The 11,162-nt window shown below is 57.3% G+C and overlaps 3 protein-coding genes across 3 annotated transcripts; 2 read left to right on the top strand and 1 right to left on the bottom strand.

The window, feature by feature from the left end:
* The first annotated feature begins 679 nt into the window (after window positions 1-679).
* Window positions 680-2,255, top strand: B0T15DRAFT_516645 (sugar transporter-like protein). Its single transcript, XM_062868265.1, has one exon. It carries the CDS (start codon window positions 838-840, stop codon window positions 2,182-2,184), a length of 1,347 nt encoding a protein of 448 aa, XP_062725599.1. The 5' UTR covers window positions 680-837; the 3' UTR covers window positions 2,185-2,255.
* Window positions 2,256-2,714: 459 nt separating this feature from the next.
* On the top strand, window positions 2,715-3,605 carry B0T15DRAFT_506557 (uncharacterized protein; the record flags this gene model as incomplete). The annotated part of the gene is made up of 2 exons (XM_062867586.1): window positions 2,715-2,979; window positions 3,112-3,605. The coding sequence occupies 2 exons, from the start codon at window positions 2,715-2,717 to the stop codon at window positions 3,603-3,605; spliced, it is 759 nt and encodes a 252-aa protein (XP_062725598.1).
* Window positions 3,606-3,786: 181 nt separating this feature from the next.
* Window positions 3,787-5,490, bottom strand: B0T15DRAFT_506556 (major facilitator superfamily domain-containing protein; the record flags this gene model as incomplete). Its single annotated transcript, XM_062867585.1, has 4 exons — window positions 3,787-3,810; window positions 3,868-3,967; window positions 4,025-4,153; window positions 4,235-5,490. The coding sequence occupies 4 exons, from the start codon at window positions 5,488-5,490 to the stop codon at window positions 3,787-3,789; spliced, it is 1,509 nt and encodes a 502-aa protein (XP_062725597.1).
* Window positions 5,491-11,162: the final 5,672 nt, after the last annotated feature.

Below are 11,162 nucleotides of genomic sequence, written 5' to 3'. Positions count from 1 at the left end.
ACCGCAACACGGTACCGCAGTATGGGGCATGGGCAATACCGGCTATTCACTATGCCACCCCAGCAGCCGAGGATGGGAATGTCTGGGACCTACGGCTCTGGGGGTGGTGAGGTGCGGGGGGTTATCTAGGGAGCCTTGGTAACTAGTTACCATGGACAAGCGAGCAGAACCGGTGACCTGGGTGGTGTGCCATCACATAGCCGGAGAGGTTGATGTTGTTTTAGGTCTCACTCTCACAACCGAATGGCTGGGCAGGCTGGCGGCCGAGGCACACACCTCCTCAAGGCCCGCCGATATAACTTCGCGCCGATCCGCCCCCCCGAACGGACGGGGCAGTCATCCACACTCAAGTACCCAACCTTATTACCCCCCGGGTTCCACTCTCTCTCTCACTCTCTCTCTCTCTCTTTCTCTCTCTCTCCCTCTCTCTCCCTCTCTCCGCATCATAAATGGATCCCAGCCTCGAGAAGGAGGCTGCCGTAACCGACCACGCCGACGAGACAAAGCCGAACGCCGACGTGGCGGCCGTCCAGCTCGCCCACGATGTCGACGACACAAAGTACTCGCCGTGGTCGCTGCAGATGGTGCGCCTGTACCTGGTCCTGTCGCTGAGCTACCTCTGCGGATGCCTCAATGGCTATGACGGCAGCCTGATGGGCGGGCTCAACGGCATGACTTCGTATCAGAGATACTTCAACATGTAAGCTGAACTCACTACTAGGAACCTTGTTGCATGATATCCCCGGAAGCCCCGTCATTCGTTTATGTTATGCTCACAACGAGACGCGGGCATATCAAAGGTCCACGGCCGGATCCAGCACGGGCCTCGTCTTCGCCATGTACAATATCGGATCCGTGGCGGCCGTCTTCTTCACGGGGCCGGTCAACGACTACTTCGGCCGGCGCGTTGGCATGTTTGTCGGCGCGCTGCTCGTGGTCGTCGGGACGTGCGTGCAGGCGCCGAGCACACACCAGGGCCAGTTCCTGGCGGGCCGCTTCGTGCTGGGGTTCGGCGTCAGCTTCGCATGCGTCTCGGCGCCGTGCTACGTGTCGGAGATGGCGCATCCCCGGTGGCGCGGCACGCTGACGGGGCTGTACAACTGCACGTGGTACATCGGCAGCATCATCGCGTCGTGGGTCGTTTACGGCTGCGCCTTCATCGACAGCCTGGACGCGTGGCGCATCCCCATCTGGTGCCAGATGGTCACGTCGGGCATCGTGTGCCTGGGCGTGTTCTGGCTGCCCGAGAGCCCGCGGTGGCTGATGGCGCAGGACCGGCACGACCAGGCCGCGCGCGTGCTGGCCGCGTACCACGGCGAGGGCCGGCTCGACCACCCGATGGTGCGGCTGCAGATGCGCGAGATGCTGAGCCAGATCTCGACCGAGGCGTCCGACAAGAAGTGGTACGACTACCACGAGCTGTGGAACACGCACTCGGCGCGGCGGCGGCTGGTCTGCGTCGTCGGCATGGCCGTGTTCGGCCAGATCAGCGGCAACAGCCTGTCGTCGTACTACATGGTCAACATGCTCCGGTCGGCCGGCATCACCGACGAGCACAAGGTGCTCGCGCTCAACGGCATCAACCCGGCCCTGTCCTTCATCGGCGCCGTCCTCGGCGCGCGCATGACCGACGTGGTCGGCCGCCGCCCGCTGCTGCTGTACACCATCGTCTTCGCCTCGGTCTGCTTCGCCATCCTCACCGGCACGAGCAAGATGGCCACCGACGACCCGTCCCAGACCGCCGCCGCCAACACGACCATCGCCTTCATCTTCATCTTCGGCGTCGTCTTCTCCTTCGGCTGGACCCCGCTGCAGAGCATGTACATCGCCGAGACGCTGCCCACGGCGACGCGCGCCAAGGGCACCGCCGTCGGCAACTTTGCCTCGTCGGCCGCGTCGACCGTGCTGCAGTACGCCTCGGGCCCGGCCTTTGAGCGCATCGGCTACTACTTCTACCTGGTCTTTGTCTTCTGGGACCTGGTCGAGGCTGCCGTCATGTACTTCTACTTCCCCGAGACCAAGGACCGCACCCTCGAGGAGCTCGAGGAGGTCTTCTCGGCCCCGGACCCGGTCAAGAAGAGCCTGGAGAAGAGGAGCGCGCTCACCGTGCTGAACACTGTCGGCGCCGGCGCCGCTGCTGGGGAGGAGAAGCTCGCGGAGGAGAAGCTCGCGGAGCTTGCCTGATAAATAATACGTAAGGTAGTGTAAGTACGGTACTTATCGGAGGATGGAGAATTGGAGACGCTGGGTTGGGGTTGGGGGGGGGGGGGGGGGGGGTGGGCGGTTTTGTTTGGAGTGTAGTGTGTACTATCAGCCCGCATTATACCCGTCTATCTCCGAGCGAAGACCGAGTGCTCAGTGCTGCGCTGAGTAATAGGGCCGCCAGAATCAGTTCCTAACCCTACGTTGCGGAGATAGCACGCCGGACTTAATCGACGTCGTGCTGAGTCATGACAACTGAACTCGATTATTTATCGGGCTTTAAGGCTTTAAGACTTCGATATGTGGATCATAGAGCTACCTATATATATACTGGGCAGCCCAGAAGGGAGGTAGATGGGTCTAACCGTCTACTTTGCCTGCTCACTCTCCTGTCTCACACTAAATAAGTTCCAACTCCAAGATACCTGCAACTAACCCTCTTCACTCTCCCACACACATCCCTTTCTCTAAGAACCCTTATTATCAGGTAGCAAACCACCCCGGATCCAACCATGTCTCTCTCCGGCAAAGTCATCTTGATCACGGGCGCCTCCCGGGGCATCGGCCGCGCGATAGCCGAGCGGGTGGCCGCCGAGGGCGCCTCCGTGGTGGTCAACTACAACTCGAGCAGCAAGGCCGCCGACGAGGTCGTGTCCAAGATCGGCGCCGACCGCGCCCTGGCCGTGCAGGCGGACGCCTCCAAGATCAGCGAGATCGAGAAGCTGGTCGACGCGGCAGTAGCAAAGTTCGGCAAGATCGATGTTGTGATTCCAAATGGTGAGCTCACATCCCCATCCCATGCCGCGTTTGATTTCGTTCTTCCAGGTTGATAAAACCGGGGAAAGAAAGAAGAAACGAAAAGAAAAGAAAAGCTAACGTGAGAGTGAAAAAAAAAAAAACAACCAAAAGCCGCCATCCAGGACATGCTCGACCTCGCACATGTCACCGAGGCCGACTACGACCGGCACTTCAACCTGAACGTCAAGGGCGCCCTCTTCCTGGTCCAAAGGGCGGTCCCGCACATGCCGGCCCCCTCGGGCTCCGGCGGGGGCGGCCGCGTCATCTTCTTGTCGACGGGCGTGTGCACCTTCTCGCTCGTGTCGCCCGGCTACCTGCTGTACGCGGCGACCAAGGGCGCCGTAGACCAGATGGTGCGCGTGCTGGCCAAGGACCTGGCGCCCCGCGGCATCACCGTCAACGCCGTGGCCCCCGGCCCCACGGCGACCGACATGTTTCTCGCGCCCAAGACCGAGCAGCAGCTGGACGCGCTGCGGAAGCAGAACCCCTTTGGGCGGTTTGGCGAGCCGGATGAGATTGCAAGCGTCGTGGCGTTTGTTGCTGGGGAGGGGAGCAAGTGGGTGTCGGGGCAGACTATCAGGGTCAATGGGGCGCATATGGTGTAGAAGGAGGGTTTGCGACAGATCTAGGATAGAATAATATGAAAGTTGAGGGCTTGAATTCTTTTGAGTTGGGTCTTGGTGATGAAACGATACTCAAGCGGACGAAGACAATGAATGATGCGGGGGGTTATATATATCTATCCTCTATAGCAAGCGCTGCAATCTGCTTTATCCGAGGATCTATTTAATATGTAAACCTAAACCCCTCCTGCATCTCGTTAGCCAAAAGACAAACTCAACGAGCATGCGACTCGGGACGACTTACCGTATTTTCCAGGACGCCAGACCTTCGGCTTTGCGATCGGTTGGCAAAGTAGAAGTGAACTGACAAGGCAGCAACAACAAATATCATAAGAATGTGCGACCTGGATTGTTGTTAGCATGAGCCATGGCTGGCGTACATCCAGCAGAGAAGAACATACCCGATCGACACCCACACAGCCGTGGTGTAAGTTGGCGCCTCGAAGCTGCGAACGATAAAGCTCCCAGCAATCCCGCCGGCTCCGTTGAACATTGTGCAAGCGGCAGCAGTAAACACACGCTTCCATTGCCTGCCCGACCAGTAAGGTAGGTAGGTAGTATTAGCATCCAGACACTCCGCGAAGTGACAAGCCGAAACAGAAGAAACATACCCGACAACATTGTTCGCCTGGTAAGCCGTCAACGCGGCCCAGTTCCCGACATACGCCCCCGTGGCGAGGAACACGCCAAAGTACCGAGCCCCCGAGTTGCTGGCGAAGCCCAGGACAGCAAAGCCCGTGATGAGACAGAGCGCGTTGAAGGCGATTATGGGAGCGCGAAGCCGGAACCGGTCGGCGTACCACGACGACAGCAGCACGGGCACCACGGCGTAGTAGTACGGCGGCGCCGACAGGATGATGGCGGCGTCGGACGAGTAGCCCAGCCCGCTCTGCAGGATGATGGGCACAAAGTAGGCCAGCGCGGTCGACACGATGTTCTGCATGAAGAACAGCGCCGCAAACGCCCACACCTTGGGGTCCTTGGCGTGCACGAGGACTTTCCCCAGGCTGAAGTCCTGCGCCACGAGATCGCCGCGGTCGGTCTGGATGCGCTTCGAGACGACGCCGGCCTCCTCGGGCGACAGGAAGCGGAAGCTCTTGTGCGCGTGCTCGGGGAAGTCGACCATCCACCAGTAGGTCACCACGCCAATGACGCAGGTGCAGAGCCCCTGCACGACAAACATCCAGCGCCAGCCTTCCAGCCCGCCGCGGCCGTCGAGCCGGTTCAGGCCGTAGTTGACCAGGCTCCCCGTGGCGAGCACGACGACCTCGCCGCTCTGCATGAACGCAAACCGCAGCTGCTGCTCGCGGCGCGGGTACCATGTGCTGATCAGGTAGGCCAGCCCGGGGAAGATGCCCGACATGGCGGCGCCTAGCAGGATGCGCAGCACGATCATCTCCTTCCACGAGCGCACGAAGCCCGTGCAGAGCGTGATGACGCCGAAGGCGAAGGTCGCGCCGGCGAACCACACGCGCGGGCCGAGCAGGCGCACCGCGATGGTCGACGGCAGCTGGAAGGCGATGCTGGACACGGTGAAGATGAAGATGGCCACCGAGAAGCGGTTGCCCTGGTCGAGGCCGAGGTCGGCCAGCATGGACGTCACGGCGGCGCTCGACAGCACGCCGCTGTCGAGCAGGTTGAGGCTGCACAGGATGCCGGCGATCGTGCAGAGCCGGACGTCGACCTTGCGGCGGATGCGGCGCTCCAGGGCATCGTCAGGTTTGGCCCCCGGTAGCGCCCGGAGCATGGTGTCCCCTGCGGTCTCCGAGCCGGCATCGTTGTCGGAGGGGCCCGCGTCGGCCGAGGCCTGGTATTTAGGGCCTTTCAGTGAAGCTGGCGAGACGGCCGGCTCAACTGCGTCGGACATGGCTTCCACGGAGCCGCCGGTGGAGTCGACTGAGATTTGCGGATATCGTGAATCCAAGGCATCCCCTCAAGCGACGCCGAGGAGGCGTTTTTGGGGGCGGGCCGGGCAACTAAAAATGCTTGAATGGGTGGTGTGGGGCTGCGAGATCGCCCTCGGTAAGTCGGTAAAGTTGCCGCTGGGCAGATCTTGGTTTCCGCGCGCGTGCTTAGATCGGCTTAGTATTCAGAATCTTACTCACAACGTGCATGCGTCTTCCGAAGCTGAATGCAGTGGAACGACATAGAATGATGGAGCGAGGTTCTCTTGCACTCTTCCGAGACATTGACTCCGCAACCTCCGCTGAATCGCGGCGGTGAAGTAAGAAAGACATTAGCTCGCTATAACAATAAGTTAGTAATACTACCTCATGCGGTCTCGATTGCTGACTGATACCCCGCGGTATCTGCACCAAATTCATGAGAGCTGTAACAAGGAGTCAGGAACTAATCCCAACAATAACTGCTGAAATTCCCACGATAGACTTCTCCGAAGCGGTTTACATTTTACGCTTCTGAAAACAAACAGTCTGAATCCCACTCAATCCCGCCATCTCTCCGATCGGAGAAACCCCAAAATGCGATCAATCTCCGCGCCGAGCACAGAGGTGATGTCAGCGTTGTATTGTACAGCTCCCCGTCATTGAGAGGTCCTTCAATGCCGAAATGCTCTTCGTGGAAAGGGTCGGCCACATCGAGAAGGACTTATTTACGGCAGAAACCCGGACTCGGACCAAACCCGCTATTCTGGGGGCCCCCATCCTGACTGGCAAAAACGGCGGTGTCTTTATCCTTTGCCATCTTTATTAGCCCTTATTAGACCAAAATGATATTCTACTCCTCCTCAAAGCCAACAGCCTCGCCGTGCCTTATACTTCGGACATAACACTCTGACACCAGCTGGAACTCGTCGAGGAAGCCATAATCCACCGCAGACCCTCCTCGCACCCGACGTGGGGGGGTATGGCATATAATCACTATCGGTTTGTACTATATCATCACCCCGGAAGTGGCGTCATATCTCGCCCGTTCCGCGACTAATTCCGAAGTAGGTTCCCTCTATCCCCCAAGTGGTACATAACTAGGAATCCTATCCGGCAGGCGGCGGCGGCGGTCCAGTTCGGGACCCAAGTCGGTAAAGGCCGCTCAGTTTCCTCGGCGTGCCTACTATCCCGGCAAAGGAGAGCAGTGTCAGCGGTGGCGGGCACACTGACTTGCCAGAAGGCCAAAATACCTAAGCTCAGCCGCCTTGTGTGAACACCGACTCGACGGGGACTGCGTACGCGGGGGGCGAAGTGTCTGAAGGTGTGATGTCTGATGGCAGCCCCAGCAGCGCATAGATCTTGTCCCTGGGCTCTGTGGCCTCGAGTTACGGCGCCACTTCTTCCGTCAAAAGTGTTTGCAGCGGGAACACTGCCGAAAGCGCCACATCCGGATGAAGAGCCCCCTTTGCTGAGCCGATTCGACGTAGCGGCGCCCAGCCAGGAAGGAGGCGTTGCCAGATGTATATGTCCGCGACGACGCTTCGACGTCGGCATGCAAAGTTGAGGAGGTTGCTGTCGAGGAGGTAGAAGTATTGTACAAGTCGTCCCAGTGAGAAGCTCCTTGAATTCTCTCGAGCTCGCTTTGCATATCAAAAGGACGCCAGAACCCTTGACAACTTCCTGCTCAATCCAAATCCTGACGATCCATTCCACTGTAAGGAGATAGTCAAGAAAGGTAAGGACCAAACGGCCTTTGCCTCTCGCCCGCGTTGGCAGGTATATCCTCTCGGCGTCAATGGGTCGAGCCGCAGAGGCCACCGCGAATCGTGATCCCAGCGGGAGCAGGAATCGATGTGGTCCAAGGCCTTGAACGTACCCTCCGGTTGACGCAGTGGTGAGTGGAAATGGTGTTGGCCTCTAAAAGCTCTTATGATGTCTGCATAATATTACTCCCAGCTGGGGGAATTTAGCCCCTTGTTTCCAACTCAATCGATATCTGAGGAATAACAAGACTGTTAGTAGCGGCTAGCCTCCTGCCCACGATGACGAGATTACCCGCCACACATAGCTCAGCACCAGGCGTAGCTTCAGCCAACAGTCCGAAGTACGGCTCAAGACAATCTACGCGCCTTATGGCGATGGACGCCATTGCATTTGGAGCCAATATAGTAATCACAGAACCATTCCCGGCAATATCCTGCCGGGCGATACTAGTCTGAATGGCGCTCTTCCGCACGGACGCCATGGTTGCTTGCCGCCCAATGCCCTTTGGTAAGCTTGCTACTGGGAGCACTGGCACGACTGGCTACCCTCGACATCATCGGACCTTTCCGAAGGGATTAGTCGTTCGAGAATCAAAGCCATGTCTTCGCGGTAAGCTTGCCATAGGGGCCCCGAGGCTCTAAATCCAGGCCCCCCTCGTGGGGCAACAAGATATAATCGGACTAAGCTACCGGTACCTAGCCCGCGGAATCCCAGACACATGTTTATTGAGGTCGTAGTTGATAAGCATTGCTATCAGGCAACATAACATTCTCTTAGTCGACAATGACTCGCGAGCCCGAGCTGACGCGTTGACCCGTGCTCCTCCGAGAGTTCTCTTGAGACTCGGTAGATAATGAATTCGTATATGTTTGCGAATGCGGAATCCACTGCTAACCCTCCTCGATCGACAGAATCGTAAATCGACGTTGATGGAACTATAGGGATACAAGATCTCGACGAGTGGGTTTGACCGGGCGTCGCCAGCAACATTGTCATAACACCGCCGTAACGGTGTTCCCAACGAAGGAGGTACGTAGTAACTAGTTACCTTGGGTCCATGCTGAACCATCTGAGAGTTTGTACGTTGGCGGTTCACATGTATGGCCGTTTCGGGCAGCCGGAGAGAGAAGGGCTTTTGCCATGTTGAAAACGTAGCCCTTATTTTCCTTAACAGAATACCTGTCCTACATAACTTACGTACACCTACTTCAGCTCTCAGCTCACTCACATCGTCCTGGAGAATTGACCACATCACTCTGCGAGTGTTTAGCTATACGCCCGTTTCAACTGCTATCAGCTCCTAACAGACCGTGACGGGCCTACTTGAATGATAAAGGATGGCAAGGGAGTGGAATCATGCCAACGGTGACGGCGTGCTCCGGATAGGGGTTCACTACTGTGTAGATGTAAGGTTAACCCGACTATCCGCAGCATCGACGCTGGTAAGACGGGTAGTCATGGCAGCTCGAGTCGAATTCCCTATTTTCAGTCGGGACTAGCGGGAGATGCCGGCGAGCGGGATAGGGTACCCGGAGTGTCGTAATCATCGAGCGAGGAAATGGGATGATATCGCCTCACAAACGACGACGGTTCAGCCCTGCCAGATCCTTGGGCGGGTTTATGATTGATTAATACATAAATGCCCGGCCCAAAAGGCTTGCTGGGACTAGCTGGGACCGTCGGGTAGCAAAGCCATGGTTCTGTCGCCCCCCCTGATTTGGGTTATTGTTGCAGCCGAAATGCTGTTCATCAGAACCGAGCCTTTTTGTACACAGTTTAGAAACTTCTGATGAGCTTCCGTGGGCTTCTCCGCCCTTCTTCATTGCAATCAACACGAACCGGGGTCAGCCTCCGAGATCATCGTGGCAGGCCGCAAGGGAAAGGAGAGAGAGAGGGGGAACCGTTCAGGGGAGTGCCTGTTTGCTCGGATGCCCATGAGTTGCATGTGGCTCAGCAATTGTTTCTTGAGTGACTGGTCTTGGCGGACCTACGTGTGCCGAGAGCCGGGCTGCCTCGATGGGGACGAACTCTAGGGCTGATTAAAAACTCGCCAAAACGAGAATACCCGCGGAAACAATGAATGACTTGCACAGCTGGTTAGGAGTCGGTAGCCCCCTCGCTCGTTCCTCTCTTGGGACCGATCGGCGTGCCGGTCGCTCAGAATGAGATCTTTTGCATGCTCATATGAGCGATGAGTCTGGTACCGGTGTCGCCAGCTGACGTTGTTGAAGCTCCTACCTAGCATGACGCGCTAGGAATCAGTTTAATGTCTCGTTTCTTGCGGTGGGGAAAATACAAGCTCGGCAGGTGACAAGGTGGTAACCGGCGATTCGCTCCTGGCGGCCGGTTAGAGACCATGTCGGGTATGTCGGCCTGGGAGGTGATCAACGCTCGTCAGCACAGTGCGACACAGCCCTTGAATGATGCCAGTCGTATTGCGATCCACGGCGGTAACGGTCACTGCGAGCCAAGTTCCAACACGCATTTGCTGCCTCCATTTATGAGATGGCTTATCATCGGGGCGTCAATGCGCACCTTCTTTTCTCGACGCCCCGCGAAAGCTGTGATGGTATCATTCCAGCGGTGAGCTTCATTCCTTAGCGATGCAGCGATCCACCCACTCGATCGTTACCGCCCGACACTGCAGTTTTTAGCCACCAACATTGGGCGCCGTCCTGGGCCAAGTTAGACTGTTAGTCGTCGGACTCTCAGGATGCTCACCACGTATGGCTGTAAGTAGGTAGAGTCGTGGATTGGATGCGGAACCGGCATCTCCTCCCGTTCGGCAAGCCATCGAGTACAATTGGCTCGGGCCGCGGTATGTCAAGACTTCGGAGCCAGTCGGCTGTCAACCAGAGTCAGCTCTTGAGGTTGCTGGCCTCACAATTTTATGGTGTGACTCTGCCGTTAGAGCCTCAGAGGGTCTATGAGAAGGACAAACCTTTCCTCGAAATAAAATGCTGTGTTGAGCGGCTTTGCGGTTGGGATCAGCGTGTGACAGATACCGTGGACGTCCGGGAGGTGACAGTGCGAAGCCGTTTTCCAGGGTCCTGGAATTTCGATTCGTCAGCCGGCGGGTCCAGAATAGGGACGGGTCCTGATTGCCAGAACAGGGAACCCAGGGTCGCACCCAAGATTGTGCTTCCTGCAACCCTCCTAACAGGTAATATACAATACGCTGCTGTTTTTGGTTCGCTGATGGTGCAACATAACCTACCAGCGGCGGAATCGGACATTCTCATTCATAAGAACACAACGTCCGCGCCGCAGGAGCCATACGTTGGCGACATCACAATCAATGGCCGCAGCAGCGTACGTTCAGTTGACAACGCATGGCGCTGATGATGTCAGGACCGGGCAGAGGGTCAGTAAGAACGCCGGATACCTTCGTACAGTACCGTATGCCCAACTCGTAATGACAGCGAAGGATGCGGTGGATGAGACAGGTATTTACATTGCTATACAGAAATTTAACGTTACATACACTGTGGCATTCCACCGACACTAGTGGTTCGCAGTGCAGGAACTATGGAATTTCGAAGATTATCATCTGACCCCTGCTGGCCGCATTCCAAGTCCCTTTGAAAAGTACGCCAATGAACGTGGCAGCCTTTGGCGTCATCAATGCCGATCACCGAGGGCTTTGGCTGCATACCCTGACTTTTGCTTGAGGGCAGATCCTGGTGGCGGACACGTGTGGGTAAAAGTTAGTCGCCTCGAATCATCAATGGGCGGGGAGAAGGACACACCGATTTCAAAATTTCCGTCGTGGTCGCTTCCGGTAACGCGCTACCGCGAATGCCCAATGCATCGTGACTCGACAAATTCCATGCCGGGAGCAGCGCTCTTTCCCACCACCTTCCATCCCATCCGTGTTTCAGACGGCTCT

Source organism: Chaetomium strumarium (assembly GCF_033439665.1).
Source record: "Chaetomium strumarium strain CBS 333.67 chromosome Unknown B0T15scaffold_1, whole genome shotgun sequence".
Lineage (NCBI taxonomy): Eukaryota > Fungi > Ascomycota > Sordariomycetes > Sordariales > Chaetomiaceae > Chaetomium > Chaetomium strumarium.
This window is presented reverse-complemented; position numbering and strand designations above follow the sequence as displayed.

Excerpts from the sequence above, each read along its gene's own strand:
- B0T15DRAFT_516645 (XM_062868265.1), top strand. The coding sequence starts at position 838 with ATGTACAATATCGGATCCGTGGCGGCCGTCTTCTTCACGGGGCCGGTC.